This window comes from Erpetoichthys calabaricus, chromosome 4 (assembly GCF_900747795.2).
Source record: "Erpetoichthys calabaricus chromosome 4, fErpCal1.3, whole genome shotgun sequence".
Classification (NCBI taxonomy): Eukaryota; Metazoa; Chordata; class Cladistia; order Polypteriformes; family Polypteridae; genus Erpetoichthys; species Erpetoichthys calabaricus.
The window spans coordinates 194975075-194994876 of NC_041397.2; the positions used below are offsets into that span (position 1 = coordinate 194975075).

Here is a 19802-nt window from a genome sequence, read left to right on the forward strand (position 1 = left end):
GGAAAATCCTTGGGTACTGTTGGTTTGACTTTGTGTCGAATGAGTGGTTGCTCATGGAGTCCCGAGTGAGGCACATTACCTGCATTGTGAGGGAGCATCAGTTACGGCACTACGGCCATGTGGCGGGTTTCCCTGAGGGTGATCCAGCTCTTAAGATCCTCATTGTTGGAGACTCGAATGGCTGGACCAGACCAAGGGGTCGCCCACGTAACTCCTGGCTGCGGCAGATAGAGAGTAATTTCCGGAGGGTGGGACTGGACAGTGTGTCTGCCTAGGGGGTTGCAAACCGAGATCCCGAGTTGTTTTGTTGTGTAGTGGGTGCGAACCATAACCCCTATGTAATCTTAAAGAAGAAACTGAAGATCAGTGATTTAGCTTAGACAGGGAGTGCCTTTTCTTGTACTGTTTTGTTTTTTTTTGTTTTTTTTTTTACAGCATTTAGTATTTTTTAAGTGTGATTAAGGTGGCAGAGACCTTTAATTGCTAATTACTAAATTGTCCATTCAGGTGATTGTAAGATGACAGTAGCAATGATTTTCTTTCTGCATGGATTTTTAAGATGAAAATTTGCCTTTTGTCTTTGAACTGGAACCTATTTTTTGATAGGACAGGATACATGCTCACCTAGCAAGCCATTCACTCTAAGATCAGTCTGTTAAGTATGGGTAGGACAAACACACAGTCACTTTCTGAATCTTTAGCACTACCCATCTTCTTAGAAGAGGTCTTTCCTTCTCCACAGAGAAAACATTTTAAATGTTTTTGTCTTTTTTGTTTGTTTGTTTGGAGACTTAAGCCAAATGCAAGACGTTTCACCATGGTTATGCAAGTTTGCATTTTAGAATTACTTATCAATGGGTGTTTGTATCATGTGGTAATTTGAAGTTCCTGTTTTTTCCAAATTGTATCCTTTGGAGGCACTATTGTTCAATGATGAACGAGTGACTATGCCAATGAGGACACTTGTTGCATTCAAAAGTTGTGTCATTTGGCTGGTGTTAAAGATTTGGAGAATTAAAAAACAACTTTTATTCTCTGCACTCATTTAAATAGTGAACTCACTATTTATAATTCAACTTTTAAATATATATAATATAAATAATATACTTGGGATGTTAACGACGTAAGTTACCAGTTAAAGCTGAACAATCTTGTTAATTGTACAGTTAATTTAAATTTGTGTTGGGACATATAAAATTGTCTTGCTGTACTATGAGGACTGATTGTTCATTTCTGTTCACACATTAGGACAGTATTAAATCTCCACGCAAGATCATTTTACATTCAGAACTATAATAGATGGCACTCTTGCCAGGAACATTTTGAATAAAAGGGTGATAAAGTTTACAGCAAATTTTGTACTCCTGTAATGAAACACAGTACAAAAGAAACTTATCTACTCTGCACTGCTCCATAACCGACATGAAAGGTTAGACAGCAAAAATCTACTATATAAACGGTGCTGGTAAGGTAAAACCTTGTACACAGTCAAGTCAGTTAGTTGGAGGAAGTTGCACAGGAGGAGTGTTTAGAACAAGACATGTTACACTTTGATGTGATTGATGGCAAAGACTTTTGGCAGCTAATTGATTATCTAAAACCATTTTACAAAGACGATGCAAGATCGGAAAACCCAGTTAGTTACGGTCTATAAGCTTGCACTTGCATCAGTTTTTTGAATTGTTCTAAGAGTTGTATCACAACATACAATTATAAATTATTATACCATAAATGAACAAGGAGGGATGAAATTAATGGGTACTCTAAACACAGATTGGTTTTGGAAGACGAACACTGACAGCCTTGATGTGAAACTAGTCAAAGTAGTTTCATGTGTTCATGGTAATGCATTTAACATTGTAGCCACTAAATCTGCCACCCCTCCTGAACCAGTAACCTGCTTTGCTCATACAGTCCTAGTCACAAGCCATGATGGATTTAATATTGCCTATATTGCCCGATATGACGAAATGTTCTTTCACAGCAGATACTTGTTCCCCTAGATCAGGGGAGTCAAACTCCAGTCCTGGCGGGCCACAGTGGCTGCAGGTTTTCATTCTAACCATATTCTTCATTAGTGAGCCATTTTTGCTGCTAATCAACTTCTTTTGCCTTAGTTTTAATTCACTTGACTCAGGCCCTTTAGTTGTCTCTTTTTCCTTAATGAGCAGCCAAACAATAATGAGACACAAAACAAGCCGCCACATCACAAGCTTATCTGTGCCCATCACACAATATCTGAAAATAAAGAAAGGTGAAGGTCTCGGTAAGGTTGATCTCACAGGTCACCAAAACATTTTAACAGTGTTCTTAGAAAAAACAGAAAAATCAACAGTTTTGGAAATGTCTGCTGTGGGAGAATGAGAGCAGCAACAAGCCGTGGAATTAAAGAATGGGTTTAATTAACAGCTAGACTCAGCTTCTCATTATGGAACTGGTTTGAGTAAAATTGGTTGGAGTCTGAAGACCCAATTTAGCTGGTCATCTGTTGGCTCATTTCACGTCTTGTTTTTGTCTGACTGTCATTTCATGAAGAAAATAATCAATTCAGAGGAATGAATCCTTAAAAACAGGGCTGTTAAAATGAAGGGAAAAGAAGTTGATTAGCAGTGAAATCTCGTCACTGATTAGGAAAAGGGTTAGAATGAAAACCTGCGCCCACTGCAGCCCTCCAGGCCTGGAGTTTGACACCGCTGCCCTAGATGAACCATCCTGCCAATTTTCAGCTTTTTATCTAAACAGGAAATAGTGTTTTTGTTGATGAATAAGTGAGTGACTTTGCATTATATACAGTATGTAGTAGTGCTGGGCGGTATACCGGTTCATACCAAAAACCGTTTATTTTTGTTATATGGATTTTTCTTATACCAGAACACCAGTTTAAATAGCCTAAACAACGTTTGGAACGTGGCGCAGCGGGAAACTGTTTAAAGGGGGACCTTTTTCACTGCTGCACCACTAAACAGGCATGCAACGGAGTACATGCATTAGTGGAAGTATTGAGCGGTGAAAATGGACAGCGAACATTCCTAAACGGAAGCTGTAGCAGATGATAAAGTTGAACAAGATGACACAGAAGACCTTTTGACGAAAAAAGGTGCCGTGTCTATTGTCTGAAGATACTTTGGTTTTTAAAGTTCAGATGTGGACCATTATGTTCAAATGTGTGAATACTGTTTCTATACTACTTGGTAATACTGCAAGTCAAGTTGTACTTGTTTTATTTTTTTTTTCAATACTGTGTAATGTATCTGGTTACTGTGTAATAGTGTGACGATGCCGGTCCCCTACAGACTCCCTTTTCCCACATGGGAGTCTGTTGAACCAACACTGTCGATAGTGATGACCGAGGTGAGCTGAGAAATCTCATTGAAGCCAGGGGATGGTGGAAAGTGCTCAAGTGTTTTTGTGAAAAAACAGTCAAAAGTGTCCATTGTGTAGTGTTCAGAAAAATACAGTACCCAAATAAATAGCAAAACCATAAAACCAGTGAAACGTGGAGATAAAATCCATAATAAATAAATCTGTTAAAATAGAGGTTGAAATGCAGTCTCTCTCCTCGTCCAATCGCAGCACACCACTTTCTGTCTCCATGGCTCACCCTTCACTGGCGTTGCTGCCAGAGCCTTTGCAGCACGAACTGCTTTCTGCCAACACACCACTGCGCAGCCAGACCGTCCGAGGTTGGCACACCTACCATCTTCCTTTGCACTCACTCAGTCGCTCCTCAGATCCATTGGGAGGTCTTACATTTCGCTTGCCCCACTCTACACACTTAGTCAATGGGGTGAACCAGCCCCTTTAGATTGCATCAGCCTGCGATCCCTCACGGAGCCTCAGCTCGTGCTGCCTTCACCTTCCTGGTGTCTGGATCGTCTCCCATGACTGCCTTTTCCCTTCTTTAACCTCCTTGTGTTCTATCTTTTCTTTTTTTTTCCTTTCCCCTATCCTGCTGGCCCATAAATATACGTCTCCGTGGGTGCAGCGCCTTATTCACACGCCGCAGTAAGCCGATCAAGCAATTGAGAACAATCGGGTCGACTCGCCCCAATCACCTCATCAACTCCCCACGGTCATGCAGTCGCGCCCACGGAGATGGACACGGCGAACTGGATTTTTTTTTTTTTTTTTGAAGCTGCGGACCCACTATACCACAAAGAGTATTATAAATGCAAGTTGCAGTTTTATTATTTATGTATATGGTTTAGTTTGAAGCAAGGTCCATGTTAATGCAATTTGCCTTAATGATGGTTCAGTTGGTAAAGATGTCATCACCAAGTTGCACTTATTTTATTTTATTTTGGTGAATACTGTGTAATGTACCTGGGCTTGAAGTTTTGAAGTAATAGTGCTAGTACTGGAAGTTGCACTATTATTTATTTTATTGTTATTATTTGTTTAAATATTGTGCAGTTTAATGATGGTAAAATTGTTTAAAAAGTCACTTTAATGTGTCAGTGGACAGAGATTGTTAACATTAACAGAAGTCTAGTTGGTTTTCAAAAAATCTTTACTATTTATTCCTTTCCTAAGACATTTTCAGTGCAATACAACATTTGACAAGCACCTCTGGATATTTTACTAAGTCTAAATGCTTCTTTGGATGGTTGACAATATGTTGTCAAATTTTTTAAGTTATTTGCAAAATTTGTTCAATAAAAAGGTTCTGTATTTTGACTGCAACTGTCATGCAATGTGATTCCTTCTCTTCATTAGTGCCCCCCTTCTTGAAAACTATCACTTTATGGGGCCATGCAAACCTGTATTAATACTTGTGTGCACATTAAAATGTTTTTTTGTACAATGTACAATTCTCATGACAGTGGAATAGGTTATTCTTAGTTATTACTTAGCAGTAATTGCAGTGAAAAGTGTGGTTAACTCATGCATGGGAAAAAAATACAGTTGAATACCGTGAAACCGGTACAATTTTGAAAAATACCGTGATATAGCATTTTGGTCATGCCGCCCAGCACTAGTATATAGATGTGCTTTTTCACTAAGTTTGTCACATTTTTGGGGTTGCTCTCATGAACATTAGTTTGCCATTGAAAACCAAAAGAAAGACACAAATTTAGCATTTGCAGATTTGTATTCATTAATGAATTATACTGCTTTGGCAGTTCTGCTAACTGCATATGTGTTGTGAGACATGCCCGGACACCACCAGTCTGGGACCACATCTTTATACAAAAATGCACGTTTATTCACAGTTCTCCAATAAACACAACACTGTCCCGCACAGCACACTGTGCTCCTCGCACCAATCACCTTAAACTTGGGCCTCTCTCTCACTGTCCGTGGGCCGCCTTTCCTCTCTCCACGGGAGCTTCGTCCTGCTCCCACTCCTGACTTCAGCTCCCCGTTTGTAGTGAGGCGGCCCCTTTTATAGTGACCCAGATGGGCTCCAGGTGCTCTGTCTGACGACACTTCCTGGTGTGGCGGAAGTGTCAGGAGAGCACCCGGAAGGACTCCGGGTGTCCCTGGAAGGATCCTCGTCCATGTTCCCGGGTGTGGCGGAAGTAGATGGTTCCCGGGCTCTCTGAGGCTCGGGCGCCCCCTGGCAGTGACCAGAGGCCCCAACGGGCTTGAGTCTCCTTGCTCCTCACCCGTGGTCCTCTCCAGCTCTAGGGCGGTTGCCCCCTCGTGGCCCGGAGGACAAATACGCCACCTCCCGGTCCTTCCAGGCGTCCCGGCCGGGTCTGTCCCCCAGCCTCCTGCTACAGTGTCTATATGACTAGACTTATTAACACAGTACATGCCTAGACTATTAAGACAGTACATGCCATATTATTAGTGAGGTGTGTCTTGGTCTTTGAGGCATTGAAACTCTAATTAAATTTTATTTTGACATTAACAAATAGAGCAGCTCATTTCATCACTGATGTTAATAAGCCATATAGAAGCTTGGTTTAAAACTTGTTTCAATTTTTATAAATCATAATCTGAGATTGAATGCGATGCCTTCATTTCTTTATCAGAACTGTTTGACATAGTATTAAAAAAGTGATTAATCATGCTATCATGTAATCTTCTGTTTGAAATTTGTGTGACTACAAGTTAAATTATTACATATTCATAACGGGATAAAAGTGGCAATAACAAAAGCTTTTGTGTGTTTTTACCTTTTTTTTCTTTTATAAATAATACCATTCCCACAGTCACACGCAGAGCATTTACAGACTTGACTTTTTTGACTCTTGACTCTTTTCTGGTATTTGTTAATATGGTGCTATTGCATCACCGCTGTGAATTGTTTTCATTTTTACTTGTGTTTTTCCCACATGATTGTGCTTTTTGTCTAATTGTAGTCATGCCTGAGTGCAATATCAACACTTACTTAGTACTTCAAACACTGTAAAAAAGCTAGTACCATTATGTTTTGGTATCAACTTGTTAATACAATATTGATTATTTTGACAGACCTACACAATCAAATTGTGGTGAGTCATATATCAGGACAAGGGCTAAAAAAACACATCTAAAGCTTTGAGTGTTCTCAAGAGCCAAGTGTCCTTAATAATTTTGAAATGGAAGAAGTCTGGAGCCACTAGGACTCTTCCTAGCATTGGCTATCCAGACAAACCAAGTAACTGGGGAAGAAGGGCCTAGGTCTGGGAGGTGACATAGAACCATTTTGTCACTGTAACAGTGCTTCAGAGGTCTCTGCTGAGATGACAGAACCTGTCTGGAGGATGACCATCTCAGCAGTACTCCATCAATCTAGTGTTTATAGTAGAGTGATTAGATGAAAGCCACTCTTGAGTAAACATTAAGTAAGCCTGCTTGGCATTTGCTATACAGCATTTAAGGGACTTGGAGAGCATGAGGAAAAAGAGCTTATGATCTGATGAGACAAAAATTGAAATCTTTGGGCAGAACACCAAGCTCTATGTCCTTTGAAGAGAAGGCACTGCTCATCACCTGTCTAATACTATTCCTGAAGGATGGTAGTGACAGCATCAAGGTGTTTCTCAGCACCAGGGACAGTGAGATTGGACAGAATCAGTGGAATGATGAATGCAACCAAACATAGAGGTTGTTGAAGGGAAACCTGCTCCAGAGTGCATGCAACCTCAGACTGGACTAGAGGTTCACTTTTTAGCATATCAATAATGTGAACCATATGGCCAAGATGACATTGGAGTAATTTTTGGACAACTCTCTAACTATTATTGAGTGTCCCAGGCAAAGCCCAGATAGAACATTTGTGGAGAGACCTGAACACAGCAGTTTACTGATGCTTCCCATAAAATTCCAACAGAGCTGGAAAGGGTCTGCCAGGAAGAATAGAATAAACTCAAGTATATGTGGGCAAATTAAGTAGAGCCTTACAAAAGAAGATTCACAACTCTAATTGCTCCCAAGGAGGAGGCTTCCACAAAGTACTGAACTAAGAAAGTTCAGTTTTTGATTTTTAATAAATTTGCAAACCTTTATGAAATTTTTTTTTCATTTTGTCATTATATGTTATTATATGTAGATTGATGGGCAAAAATGGCAAAGTTATCCATTTAAAATTAAATGTACAACACAATAAAATGTGCACAAAGTGAAGAGGTCTGATTACTTTCTGAATCCACTGTCTAATTTTTGTAAAGACGAAATAGCTACTTTATTATTCTTTGTTAATATGTGTAATATAATGTATAGTTAAATTGCAGTTAAGGATACTATTTTTATTTTTGTCAAGGACTCAAATATAAAAATGTGATGATATGATGCTAGGGTTGTAAGCTTAAGAACAACAGACATATTTGCCTAGTTATTAACACCGATACAAAGTGGAATCGTTAGCTAATTTTTTTTTTTATAAAATAAGTCTATGCTTTCAAATCTTAATAGGGTTAAAAATAGCATTTGATGAAATACAGATGAAGAAAATAATTCATCTTTGGACTTTTTGTCTTTGAGATTACCATTTTTTCCTAGTAGTTGCCTGCTCACAATAAGACTTGGTTGGAGAAAGGTGGCCATTTAAACCCTGCATCTTATGCTGAGCCATCCTGATTTTGGCAGGCTGAATTTGATTTCTGAAGAGTAATCACATTGCATAGCAAAGTAGGTTTTGCTTTTCCTCCACCTGTTAAAAATATTCATATTTCATTTGCATTAAAGCAAATAACATTTTTCACAGATTAAACACTGCAATTTCCTACTCAACTATGCTCATTATAGGGAGCCGACTTCACTCAAGCCACTTGCACTTTTCAGTCCTTGTGCTGCAGCAGGTTGTGTTTGATCACCTACACTGAATGATTACAAACAGCAGGTTTTAAGTAGCAAGCCAGCATGGATGGAGACAGTCCATAATTTTTACCATTTAACTTGGCGTGCAGATACTGGGAAGATACAACACAGTGTAATCTATCTGCTGGAACTATATCAAGGTTTTGTTTATTTTTTGCCTTTTTAATACTCTTAAAGTTTAAAATAATATTTTTCCTCCACCTTTGCAGTTTTAAAATATGATTAGAAAGTACAGAGCATGTAAAAAAACAAGTTGGGTTTAAAGGCTGAGTGCAATATACTGCTTATTTTCCTTATATCAGTGAATAGCTTGGTAAAAATCTGTCATAACATTTATCTATTCTTGCACAGTTCTCCTATTTAGATTCCAGTGAGCTGAGGTCATGGCCTCTACCAACACCAGTCCCTGCTAAGAAAGTAGAAATGGACCGAACGGTCATGCCCTGTGGAACTGTAGTGACTACAGTTACTGCTGTAAAAACAAAACCTGGGCGATCACCTTCTAGTCTTAGTTCAGGTAAGGTGGGCTGGAAAATACATTAATTATTTTAGATCAAAAAAGGTCATTTTCTGTGAAGTGTAGTTATTTTAGACGATTTTTCATATGTTCTGTGAAAATAACTTTAAGAATGTATGTTTTTTTGTTTTTTGAGCCATATGATGGTATCAGAACCAACATTTTATACAAGTATTGATTGATAATCACCCTCTTTTTTAATATATGTGTAATTTGCAGATGCCTGTATGTGATGTGCAAATCATGAATATTCCTATAGAAGTCTATGGGATGCTTTGATGGCAACAGAGTTTATTGTATTAATGTAAATGAAACAAAAATGTCTGTTTTAATGTTGCCTTTTATTTTTTGCTTGAAAATGAAAATAGTCATCAATCTAGTCATCAAAATTTAAATTAATCAGTAGCAAAGGGTCTAATAAGAGATTTATTATTTTCGTTTTTACTTCAGATTCTCCTATGAAAGCTTCTTTCAAAGCTAAAGTTTCAGAAAGATCTGTCTCACAGCAGAGCTCACCATCAGGAGCTACAGTTAGTAAAGCCCTTTCTTCTTCTGACACAGGTAAATGGTCAGCAGTAAACATTCTGCATTATTTATTCTTTGAGCTACACAGCACAACGCTCAGTGTGTGCTCTCTCTCTCTCTCTCTCTCTCTCTCCCTCTCTCCCCCCCCCCCCCCCCTCCTCATCAGCTTTCAGTCTTGCATTGTACCAGCTACCAATCAGTCACTAAAATAATTTTCTCTCTGTGTTGCTTCTTACTACATCTCCTTCTTCTTTGTCTAGCAATTTTTCTATTTTTTTTTTTACTCACCGCTTTAATGCTGCCTACAGTGAGCTACAATTATTGAAGTAAATTAAATGTTTTGTATTACTATTATAAGAGACTAAACAAAGTGTTTTTACTTTTATTTTTAACCGTACACTGTGTACAATGAATCACTGCTCAACTTTTGCCAAATTGTATTTGCATACAGTTTTCTTTAATGGCTTAATAACAGATCCTTTTTCAGTTTATTCAGTTTGAACAGATGTTTGCATAGACATTCCTGGAGGCTAAACTTTTTCCAAATTGTTGTATGCAGCTTTCTTTAATTCTCAATGTTTAATCTTTCTTCAATTTGTTCAGTTAGAACAGGGGTCTGCAAAGTTAATATTGGAGGGTGGTAGAGGCTGCAAACATTTGTTCTAAACCAGTTTCTTAATGAGAAGTCAATTATTGCTGTTGAAACACTTATTTCTCAAATAAAATTGTTTTGTTCATTTTAGATTTCCAACTTATTTCCCTCCCCTAATTGCATATTTATGTGTTAAACAGCTGCATTAATTACATTTGCTCCTTGTTAGCAATAAGATCAAATTACAAACCAGCAGTTGTCCATCTAACTTGTTTCCATTTATGCGTGTGTGTATTCATTGTGAAGTATCTGATTTAATAAATGTTTGGAAGGATAATGAAGAGAAAATAGTAAAGGATTAAGAAGTATTAATCTGCTACAGGGTACAAATAATTTAGATGACATCCTTGGGGAAAACATTGATATAAGAATGACTTGACATGGCAGAATGAAAATACTAACAAGACATAAAATTAGGCAAGGTCTTGTTTTATTGTGGAAGAGTAATAGGGTTGACCCTATCCTCACTTTCAGACAGTACATTTCACCTTTTGGTAATTTCAGTCCTAATTTACAAAAAAGTTGGGATGCTGTGTAAAATACAAGTAAAAACAGAACGTGATCATTTGCCAGTCATTTAACTCATGTATAGCTGATAATAGTACAAATAGCCTTACACTGTATTTCCAGTCTTTTGGTGTCCTTTTTGAAATGTGTTGCTGGCATCAAATTCACAATGAGCATCCATCCATCCATTTTCCAACCCGCTGAATCCGAACACAGGGTCACGGGGGTCTGCTGGAGCCAATCCCAGCCAACACAGGGTGCAAGTCAGGAACCAATCCCGGGCAGGGCGCCAACCCACCGCAGGACACACACACACACACACACACACACACACACACACACTAGGGCCGATTTAGCATCGCCAATGCACCTAACCTGCATGTCTTTTGGACTGTGGGAGGAAACCAGAGCACCCGGAGGAAACCCACACAGACATGGGGAGAACATGCAAACTCCACGCAGGGAGGACCCAGGAAGTGAACCCGGGTCTCTTTACTGCGAGGCAGCAGCGCTACCACTGTGCCACCGTGCCGCCCCACAATGAGCATATGTTTTTCAAAAAAAACAATAGAATTTCTCAGTTTCAGCATTTGATATGTCTTATTTTTTAATTTAAGTAGGTTTTAAATTTAATTTTAAAATAATTTTCAATTAAATTTATTCTTTACATTGTTTGCAAAATAAAAGTGTTTAACCTGCCAATTAGGGAAACTTCATAACCAGTTCTTGCTTGGATCATATAATTAGGATTCACCAGATCAGACAGGAAAATGAAGGGCAATAGGGCTGTGAAATTATACAAAATTAGGGTTAAAATAAGTAAATATTCAAATAAATTTGAACATAGGTTAAAAGTTCTAAGTGCTACTACATGTACCTTTTATTCTTAACATGCCTTTGTATGCTTCATTATTATTAATACTTTTACTTTTTTGCTAGTGCCATGTTTCCAAGGTATTCAGCGCTTATGACTTGTGCACTGATGCCGACTTCACTTTACAACATTGCCCTTCACAAAAGCAACATTTTCTGTATTTGGAAAGTGACAGGTTCAAAAAAAAAAAAAAGTGGAACCAAGTCACTTCACATGTTTGTAATGCATACAAAATTTTGCTCACAATAACTTAAACTTGTTAAACCTACAAGATACTTTAGTCCTTATACTCTGCCCCATTCTCCAGGCCTTAGCTCTACTATGTGCCTTTCTGGGGAGACATGTCCGGAGGCAGGAGGAGAGGAGGAAGGTAAAGAGAGTGGAACTGAGGGTAGGAACTTTAAATGTTGGCAGTATGACTGGTAAGGGGAGAGAGTTAGCAAATATGATGGAGAGAAGGAAGGTTGATATATTTTGCGTGCAAGAGACTAAATGGAAGGGGAGTAGGGCCAGGTGGATCGGAGGTGGATTCAAATTGTTCTATCATGGTGTGGATAGGAGGAGAAATAGAGTAGGGGTTATTCTGAAGGAAGAGTATGTCAAGAGTGTTTTGGAGGTGAAAAGAGTGTCAGACAGAGTAATGATTATGAAGCTGGAAATTGGTGGTGTGATGATGAATGTTGTTAATTCATATGCCCCGCAAGTTGGGTGAGAGAGAAGATTTTTTGGAGTGAGTTGGATGAAGTGATCAACAGTGTACCCAAGGGACAGAAAGTGGTGATTGAAGTAGATTTCAATGGACATTTTGGTGAAGGAAACAGAGGAGACGAGGAGGTGATGGGTAGATATGGTGTCAAGGAGAGGAATGAAGGAGGTCAGAGGATAGTGGATTTTGCCAAAAGAATGGAGATAGCTGTGGTGAATACATATTTTAAGAAGAGGGAGGAACATAGGGTTACATACAAGAGTGGAGGGAGATGCACACAGGTAGATTACATCCTATGCAGAAGAGTCAATCTAAAGGAGATTGAAGACTGCAAAGTGGTGGCAGGGGAAAGTGTAGTTAAGCAGCATAGGATGGTGGTCTGTAGGATGACGTTGGCTAGCCAAGGATCAAATGGTGGAAGTGGAAAAAGGAAGACTACAAGGCTGAGTTTAGGGAGAAGGTGAGACAGGCACTGGGTGGTAGTGAAGAATTACCAGACAGTTGGGAAACTACAGCAGATGTAGTCAGGGTGAGAGCAAGAAGGGTGCTTGGCGTGACATCTGGACAGAGGAAGGAGGAAAAGGAAACCTGGTGGTGAAATGAGGAAGTACAGGAGAGTATACAGAGGAAGAGGATGGCAAAGAAGAAGTGGGATAGTCAGAGATGCAGAAAGAAAACAAGAGCACAAGGAGATAAGGCACAAGGTGAAGAGAGAGGTGACGAAGGCTAAAGGAAAGGCGTATAATGAGTTGTATGAGAGGTTGGACTAAGTAGGGAGAGAAGGACCTGTACCGATTGGCTAGACAGAAGGACTGAGCTGGGAAAGATGTGCAGCATGTTAGGGTAATAAAGGATATAGATGGAAACGTACTCACAAGCGAGGAGAGTGTGTTGAGCAGATGGAAAGAGTACTTTGAGAGGTTAATGAATGAAGAGAACGAGAGAGAGAAGAGGTTGGATGATGTGGAGGTAGTGAATCAGGAAATGCAACAGATTAGCAAGGAGTAAGTAAGGATAGCTATGAAGAGGATGAAGAATGGAAAAGCCGTTGGTCCAGATGACATACCTATGGAAGCATGGAGGTGTTTAGGAGAGATGACTGGAGTTTTTAACCAGATTAACCAGATTGTTTAATAGAATCTTGGAAAGTGAGAGGATGCCTGAGGAGTGGAGAAGGAGTGAACTAGTGCCGATATTTAAGAATAAAGGGGATGTGCAGGACTGTAGTAACTACAGGGGGATAAAATTGATGAGCCACAGCATGAAGTTATGGGAAAGAGTAGTGGAAGCTAGGTTAAGAAGTGAGGTGATGATTAGTGAGCAGCAGTATGGTTTCATGTGAAGAAAGAGCACCACAGATGCCATGTTTGCTTTGAGGGTGTTGATGGAGAAGTATAGAGAAGGCCAGAAGGAGTTGAATTGTGTCTTTGTGGACCTGGAAAAAGCATATGACAGGGTGCCTCGAGAGGAGTTGTGGTATTGTATGAGGAAGTCGGGAGTGGCAGAGAAGTATGTAAGAGTTGTACAGGATATGTACGAGAGAAGTGTGACCATGGTGAGGTCTGCATTAGGAGTGATGGATGTATTCAACGTGGAAGTGGGATTACATCAGGGATTGGCTCTGAGCCCTTTCTTATTTGCAATGGTGATGGACAGGTTGACAGACGAGATTAGACAGGAGTCCCTGTGGACTATGATGTTTGCTGATGACATTGTGATCTGTAGCGATAGTAGGGAGCAGGCTGAGGAGACAATGGAGAGGTGGAGATATGCTCTAGAGAGGAGAGGAATGAAGGTCAGTAGGAACAAGACAGAATACATGTGTATAAATGAGAGGGAGGTCAGTGGAATGGTGAGGATGCAAGGAGTAGGGTTGGCGAAGGTGGATGAGTTTAAGTACTTGGGATCAACAGTACAGAGTAATGGGGATTGTGGAAAAGAGGTGAAAACGAGAGTGCAGGCAGGGTGGAATGGGTGGAGAAGAGTGTCAGGAGTGGTGTGTGACAGACGGATATCAGCAAAAGTGAAAGGAAAGGTCTACAGGATGGTAGTGAGACCAGCTATGTTATATGGATTGGAGGCAGTGGAACTGACCAGAAAGCAGGAGACAGAGCTGGAGGTAGCAGAGTTAAAGATGCTAATATTTGCATTGGTTGTGACAAGGATGGATAGGATTAGAAATGAATATTTTAGAGCAGGGATGTGCAAAGTCATTCCTGGAGGGCCGCAGTGGCTGCAGGCTTTTGTTCCAACCCAATTGCTTAATAAGAAGCACTAATTGCTCTAGAAACACTTCTGCTTCATTTTAGTTATCTCCCTCGTTAAGATTTTGAACCCTTATTGCTTATTTAAGTCTTAAACAGCTGCATTCTTGGTTTTTAATTGCTCCTTATTAGCAATAAGATGCAAATGACAAAAGAAACCAGCAGTTATCCATTTTGCTTGTTACCCTTTACGCCTATGTGTATTTATCATGCACTATTTGGTTTAATTAAATACTTGGAAAGAAAGAGAAGACAAAAAAGTCAAGGATTGAGAATTACCCATCCGTTTTACACTTCAAAATATTTGGATATCTTTAGAATGGAAAAAAAAATCTAGGATTTGAGAATGACTTGACATAGCAGAGTTAAAGCACTAAAAAGCCATGAAATGTAATTATTGGCAAGGATTGTTTTCTAATTAAACAACTGGGTTGGAATAAAAACCCGCGGCCACTGCGGCCCTCCAGGAATGGCTTTGCACACCCCTGTTTTAGAGGGTCAGCTCAAGTTGGACTGTTGGGAGACAAAGTCAGAGAGGCGAGATTGCGTTGGTTTGGACATGTGCAGAGGAGAGATGCGGAGTATATTGGGAGAAGGTTGCTAAGGATAGAGCTGTCAGGCAAGAGAAAAAGAGGAAGGCCTAAGAGAAGGTTTATGGATGTGGTGAGAGAGGACATGCAGGTGATGGATGTAACTGAACAAGATGCAAAGGGCAGAACGGTATGGAGGAAGATGATCCGCTGTGGCGACCCCTAACGGGGACAGCCAAAAGAAGAAGGCTATATAATAATAAAAGGAAAATCGAAACAATGGCAGTTAGTTCCCATTATGTTGAATGAGAATGGAAATCTGCTTTTGTTTCCTGTGATGAATGCTTAATGGTTTTAGTATAAAGTAACAGCAAACAATTAAAACTTATCCAAACACTGATCTTGGAAGTAATGTGTGAAACATATTCAAAATACAGAAATATTGTATTTGCTACATTTACATTGGCTGAATGTGAATTTTTAAATTAGTAAAATTGAAAGTGTTTTTTGACTATTTGCAGATTTTGCTCTATGCAGCTCATTTCCATCAAAGTGACTTCTAGTGATGCAAATAATTTAACAATGTCATTTCCTGAAAGAATAAAAAAATAGTGTTGCACAAGTTGTACTTTATCTGAAGGGATAAAAGATTTGCTTTCAGAATTAAATGTATATCACAAATTGTTTCCTTTAATTATTGATAACGGATCTGCGAATAGGCAAATCAGAAAATCATAAACCTGCTAATCGTAAGGGCTGACTGTATAATGATTTTTAGAGGCTACAGTATATGCTTTGTTATAGGAGAGGCACATGATGAAAAACCTGTCACATAATAACAAATCCATGCATATGTGCATTGTTTTTAGGAAAAGACATTTTCACTACAGTTTATCCCAGTATTTCAGGTACTGTATGTGAGGTAAAGCAAAACGGAAAAAATGGTAATTACTATTGACAACTACCGTTTCTATTACTTACAGTGACAAACATTTCAAAGTGCTAAAATGTGAAACTCAAAGTATTTGTTCATATGCGCGTGTAGCATTCCCCAGTTATTTTCTCATCATTTTCTTCTAGGAAAGGAAAAAATTGATTAATGTTATTTAGTTATTTATTAATGAACAGTTTAACTTTTGGCAACATCAGTTTTGTTAATAAGACATTTCAGGAAGGCTCCCACTTTATCATCCTTTCCTTTCTAATTAGATAAGGTCTGCTGGCTTTTAGACTTTAATACAGGTAACTGAATGTAATCACAACCATTATAGAAATAGGGTAATTGTACCCTTTTTTTAACCAGTATAAATTAGACAGATAGGACAGGAAAATCTGTAATGCAGAAGAAGCTGTCAGAAGAAGTTTGACAAGAGGGTTTCTGGGGTATATTTATTTTTTATAAAGTGTTTTTAATTTAGTGTTTTCCCAATACTCTAACATGAGCTTACTATGCTGTACTTATTTTATAAAGAATTTACAACATTAAGCTGTCAGTTTCAAATTTATCTACCACCAACACCAAAAACTTCACAAAAGCACTTAATAACTACCTAGACAAAGTATGACAAGACTGAATTTTAGTTCAAACTGCTTTTCTTTAATCTCCATCATCTCTTGAAAGGAATTAAAGTAAAAAAAATGGCTGTCAGATATACACAGTACTGTAAAGGGAATTTAGTGTCTATTCCTTGCTTCCCTTTGCATACTGTGTTACATGTATTTTAATCCATAAACTGTGTCTGAAGTTATCTCTGAGAAGTTGAGACCAGAGCATAAATCACTTAATCTCTGTGAGGCATACTTAATATAATTTAAATTATACAAATATTAAGTATATTTGTTATAACACCCTCAAATTACCTGGGCTAAATAGAATTATTCATATATTTTATATACATTTTTCATGTTTTAAAATTTTACCTAAAAAGTACACTAGATCTCAATTGTAATATAGTATGCTTGGTGGTACAACAGCTCCTACTGCAATAATGCTACAGCCAACTAAAAATAAATAAGAAAAAATACCCTAGTACTGTTTAAAAAAATGCCTGTAACCTTTGAGCAGTGTAGATTTTACTTACTCTTTTTTATTCTTGGAGGTCTTTCTAGAAGAATCAGATCTTAGCCAGAAATTATAAACATTTCAAGATATATAATTCTGTCTATTTCCACTTGTTGTTATATATACATTGAAATTTGTGTCAGATTTATTTGTTGGAGTTCAAAACATACAAATCTCAACAAAGGACTATTGTCCTTTAGTCATGTGTTTTCTGAAGAAAAACTGTTTGTGAATGCCTGATATGCATTTTTCTTTGTTTACAGAGCTTTTGATGCTGAATGGCACTGACCCAGTGGCAGAAGTAGCAATCCGTCAGTTACGTGAGTCTGCAAAACATAAGATGAAGTCACCAATAAAGAAGAGCACCATTATCATTTCTGGAGTCTCAAAGGTATATTGGTTGACCGTGTATTTTCAGTGCTTGTAAATTTAAGAATCAGATGCATGCAGTTCTAGATAATCTGATAATGATTTTTAGATTAATGAGAAATGTCATTATTGTGGGCCATGGCACCTTATTAGTATTGCACTGTACTACCATATACTGTAGATATAAAATATTTGCAACCAAACAATTCTGAATTCATGTATCTGAGGCAGCTAAGCTTAAGAACACAGAATAATGCATGTTTTTAAATCACTGACAAAACAAAAATAATAGTATTATGTAGGAAAGTAGAGGGGGACAAAGTGTTGATGAAGTGTTGTTTAACACCTAAGGGGTTTTTGGCATGATTGCACTTAAATTACATACTGTGATGGAAACCTGGGTGTCAGCAAGCTCAAACCCTGATACGAAATCAGAAGCACAGTCCCGGGTTCAAATAAAGGTTGTTTGTTAACCAACATTACCTCAACATGTGTCACAATAAGCACAAAATACAGGCTTCTCTCTTTCTCTCTCTCTCTCTCTACACTATAATTCTCTCACCACTGCACTGCCCTCCTCCAGTCAAGTGTTGCCTCTGTACCTCCCAGCTCCAACTCGCCTGGATAAGGGAGTGTGGTCCCTTTTATTACAGACTCGGGAGTATTTCCGGTGCCAGGGCGATTGCCCGATAGAAGCACTTCTGGGTCACACGGAAGTCCATTATAACAGGGAGCTTGTCTCCCTGCAACGCCCTCTCATGGCCCCCAGTGACTCCAGCAGGTCTGCACTGCCGAAGTACATTTCCCGGTATGCCTTGCTGGTTTCCTATTGGGTACCGACATCCAGGGCTGCTGCCATCTAACGTGCTGGGGGAATAAAAAGCTTCCAGCAACATCCTTCTTTCTTACTCAGATCTCCATCCATCCCTTTTGGTCCTCCCGTCCAGGTAAGGAATCATCCCCTCTCCTGGCTGGGATGTCCGTCCAGCCCATGTGGCATCTGCAATACCTAAAAGCCCTTACTCTAATTTTATAACAAAGGAGCTGCAAATGGTGGAAGAGTAGTGAGTGCAACACTTCAGATTTTTGAAAGAAAGTAGTTATATAATTAAAACCTTTGTTTACACCAAAATCAACTAAATAAAATGCAAAGATGTGGTTTCTCTCCAAAAAAATGGGATTTTAATGTACATAACCAAAACATTTTATGATGTACAACCATGGAATTAATTTTCTGTAAATTTCTTTAATGTGCACCAGTCTTTTTTCCTCTAATGTACTCCCAATGCAGCAAAGTATTCACATGAAACTTTGAGCAGCACAACTACAACATGACAATACTCACAGGTATACTAAGAAACACTGCCTGTATACTAAGTTGAAATTGAAAAAACCCTGCTCAGTAAACTCTAATATAGGGTGAACGTGCAGCAGAGAGTGTTCATGTGTGGTAATTGAACCCATGATGCTTGAACTGTAAAGGTGCATGCTGCAAATGCTTTAAAGTTACACTAAAAGCAGTATATAGAAATCAGTTGTATTATAATTTCCTTTATCAAATCTGTCATTCTTATTAGAGTCAAAACTGTGATCAGAATCTAACTTGAGGTTTGTTCGTAAAAATGTAAAGGGATCAGCTCTCTCCAAAACCATTTATTTCCTGTCTTTTATGCACAACTGTGACATGTAATGTAAATGAGCAATCATTGACAACTGTACATCATTAAAATGGGCTGAACCTCAGCTATCCAATGGTAATGAGCCTTTCACTGTATGTGGCTTGAAGTAGGTGATGACTGCCTTAGTGTTGCTAGAAGACATGGATATGCAAATGGAAGAATTAGAAGAGAGAGCGTATTTATTGATGATGATGGCTGGCTGGCTTCTAAGTCAATTTCGATTTCCAACAGCTATCCTCTTGGAGCTGTATGCTGAACTGGCACCAGTTTTACAAAGGCTGACTTTGAGGAATTGTGCTTTACCTGCTCCTTTGCAAGTTATGTCCACTCTCGTGTTTTTAGCTGCAGGAGCTTTTCAGCTTGAACTTGCTAACCAATTGGGTATTTCCACAATCATCACTGAGTTGTGCCATGCCAGCTGTATAGGATGGTACTATCCACTTGTCATCCAGATATATAAGATTTCCTTACATTGTGGTTGAACTGGCAAACATAAAAGTGCAATTTGCATCAACATCTGTTTTTCCAAATGTAATGTGAGCAGTCAGCTGCGTGCACATTGCTATTGTAATGATGCTGGACAAGTTACATCACCCAGGGATGAATCACCAAAAGAACGATCTAACATTATACCATATATGGCTGGAAAACCTATAAAAATGGCAGCTCTGCACAGTCGCAGGTGCTTTTTCCAACTAGTGTGGCAAAAAGCAAGTGGTCTTTTTAAGGATTTCACCTCAAAGTAAAGAGCAGAGATTTGTTCCGTTGTGGCACTCAGTGCTGTTGCTACGTTATAAGGGCTCCTTCAGAGAATGAATTTGCTTATGTTAATAGAAAGCATTTCCACTCTATTAATGTGATGCTCTA

At 38.8% G+C, this 19802-nt stretch overlaps 1 protein-coding gene across 1 annotated transcript in view; it reads left to right on the top strand.

Moving 5' to 3' along the window:
• The window catches only part of LOC114650474 (C2 domain-containing protein 2), a 140519-nt gene that overhangs the window by 98545 nt on the left and 22172 nt on the right, over positions 1-19802 (top strand). Inside the window, exons 10-12 of the mRNA XM_028800126.2 lie at positions 8602-8767; positions 9218-9328; positions 17151-17278. Of these exons, the coding sequence (XP_028655959.1) occupies positions 8602-8767; positions 9218-9328; positions 17151-17278 (405 nt within the window). The remainder of the gene's footprint in view (positions 1-8601; positions 8768-9217; positions 9329-17150; positions 17279-19802) is intronic.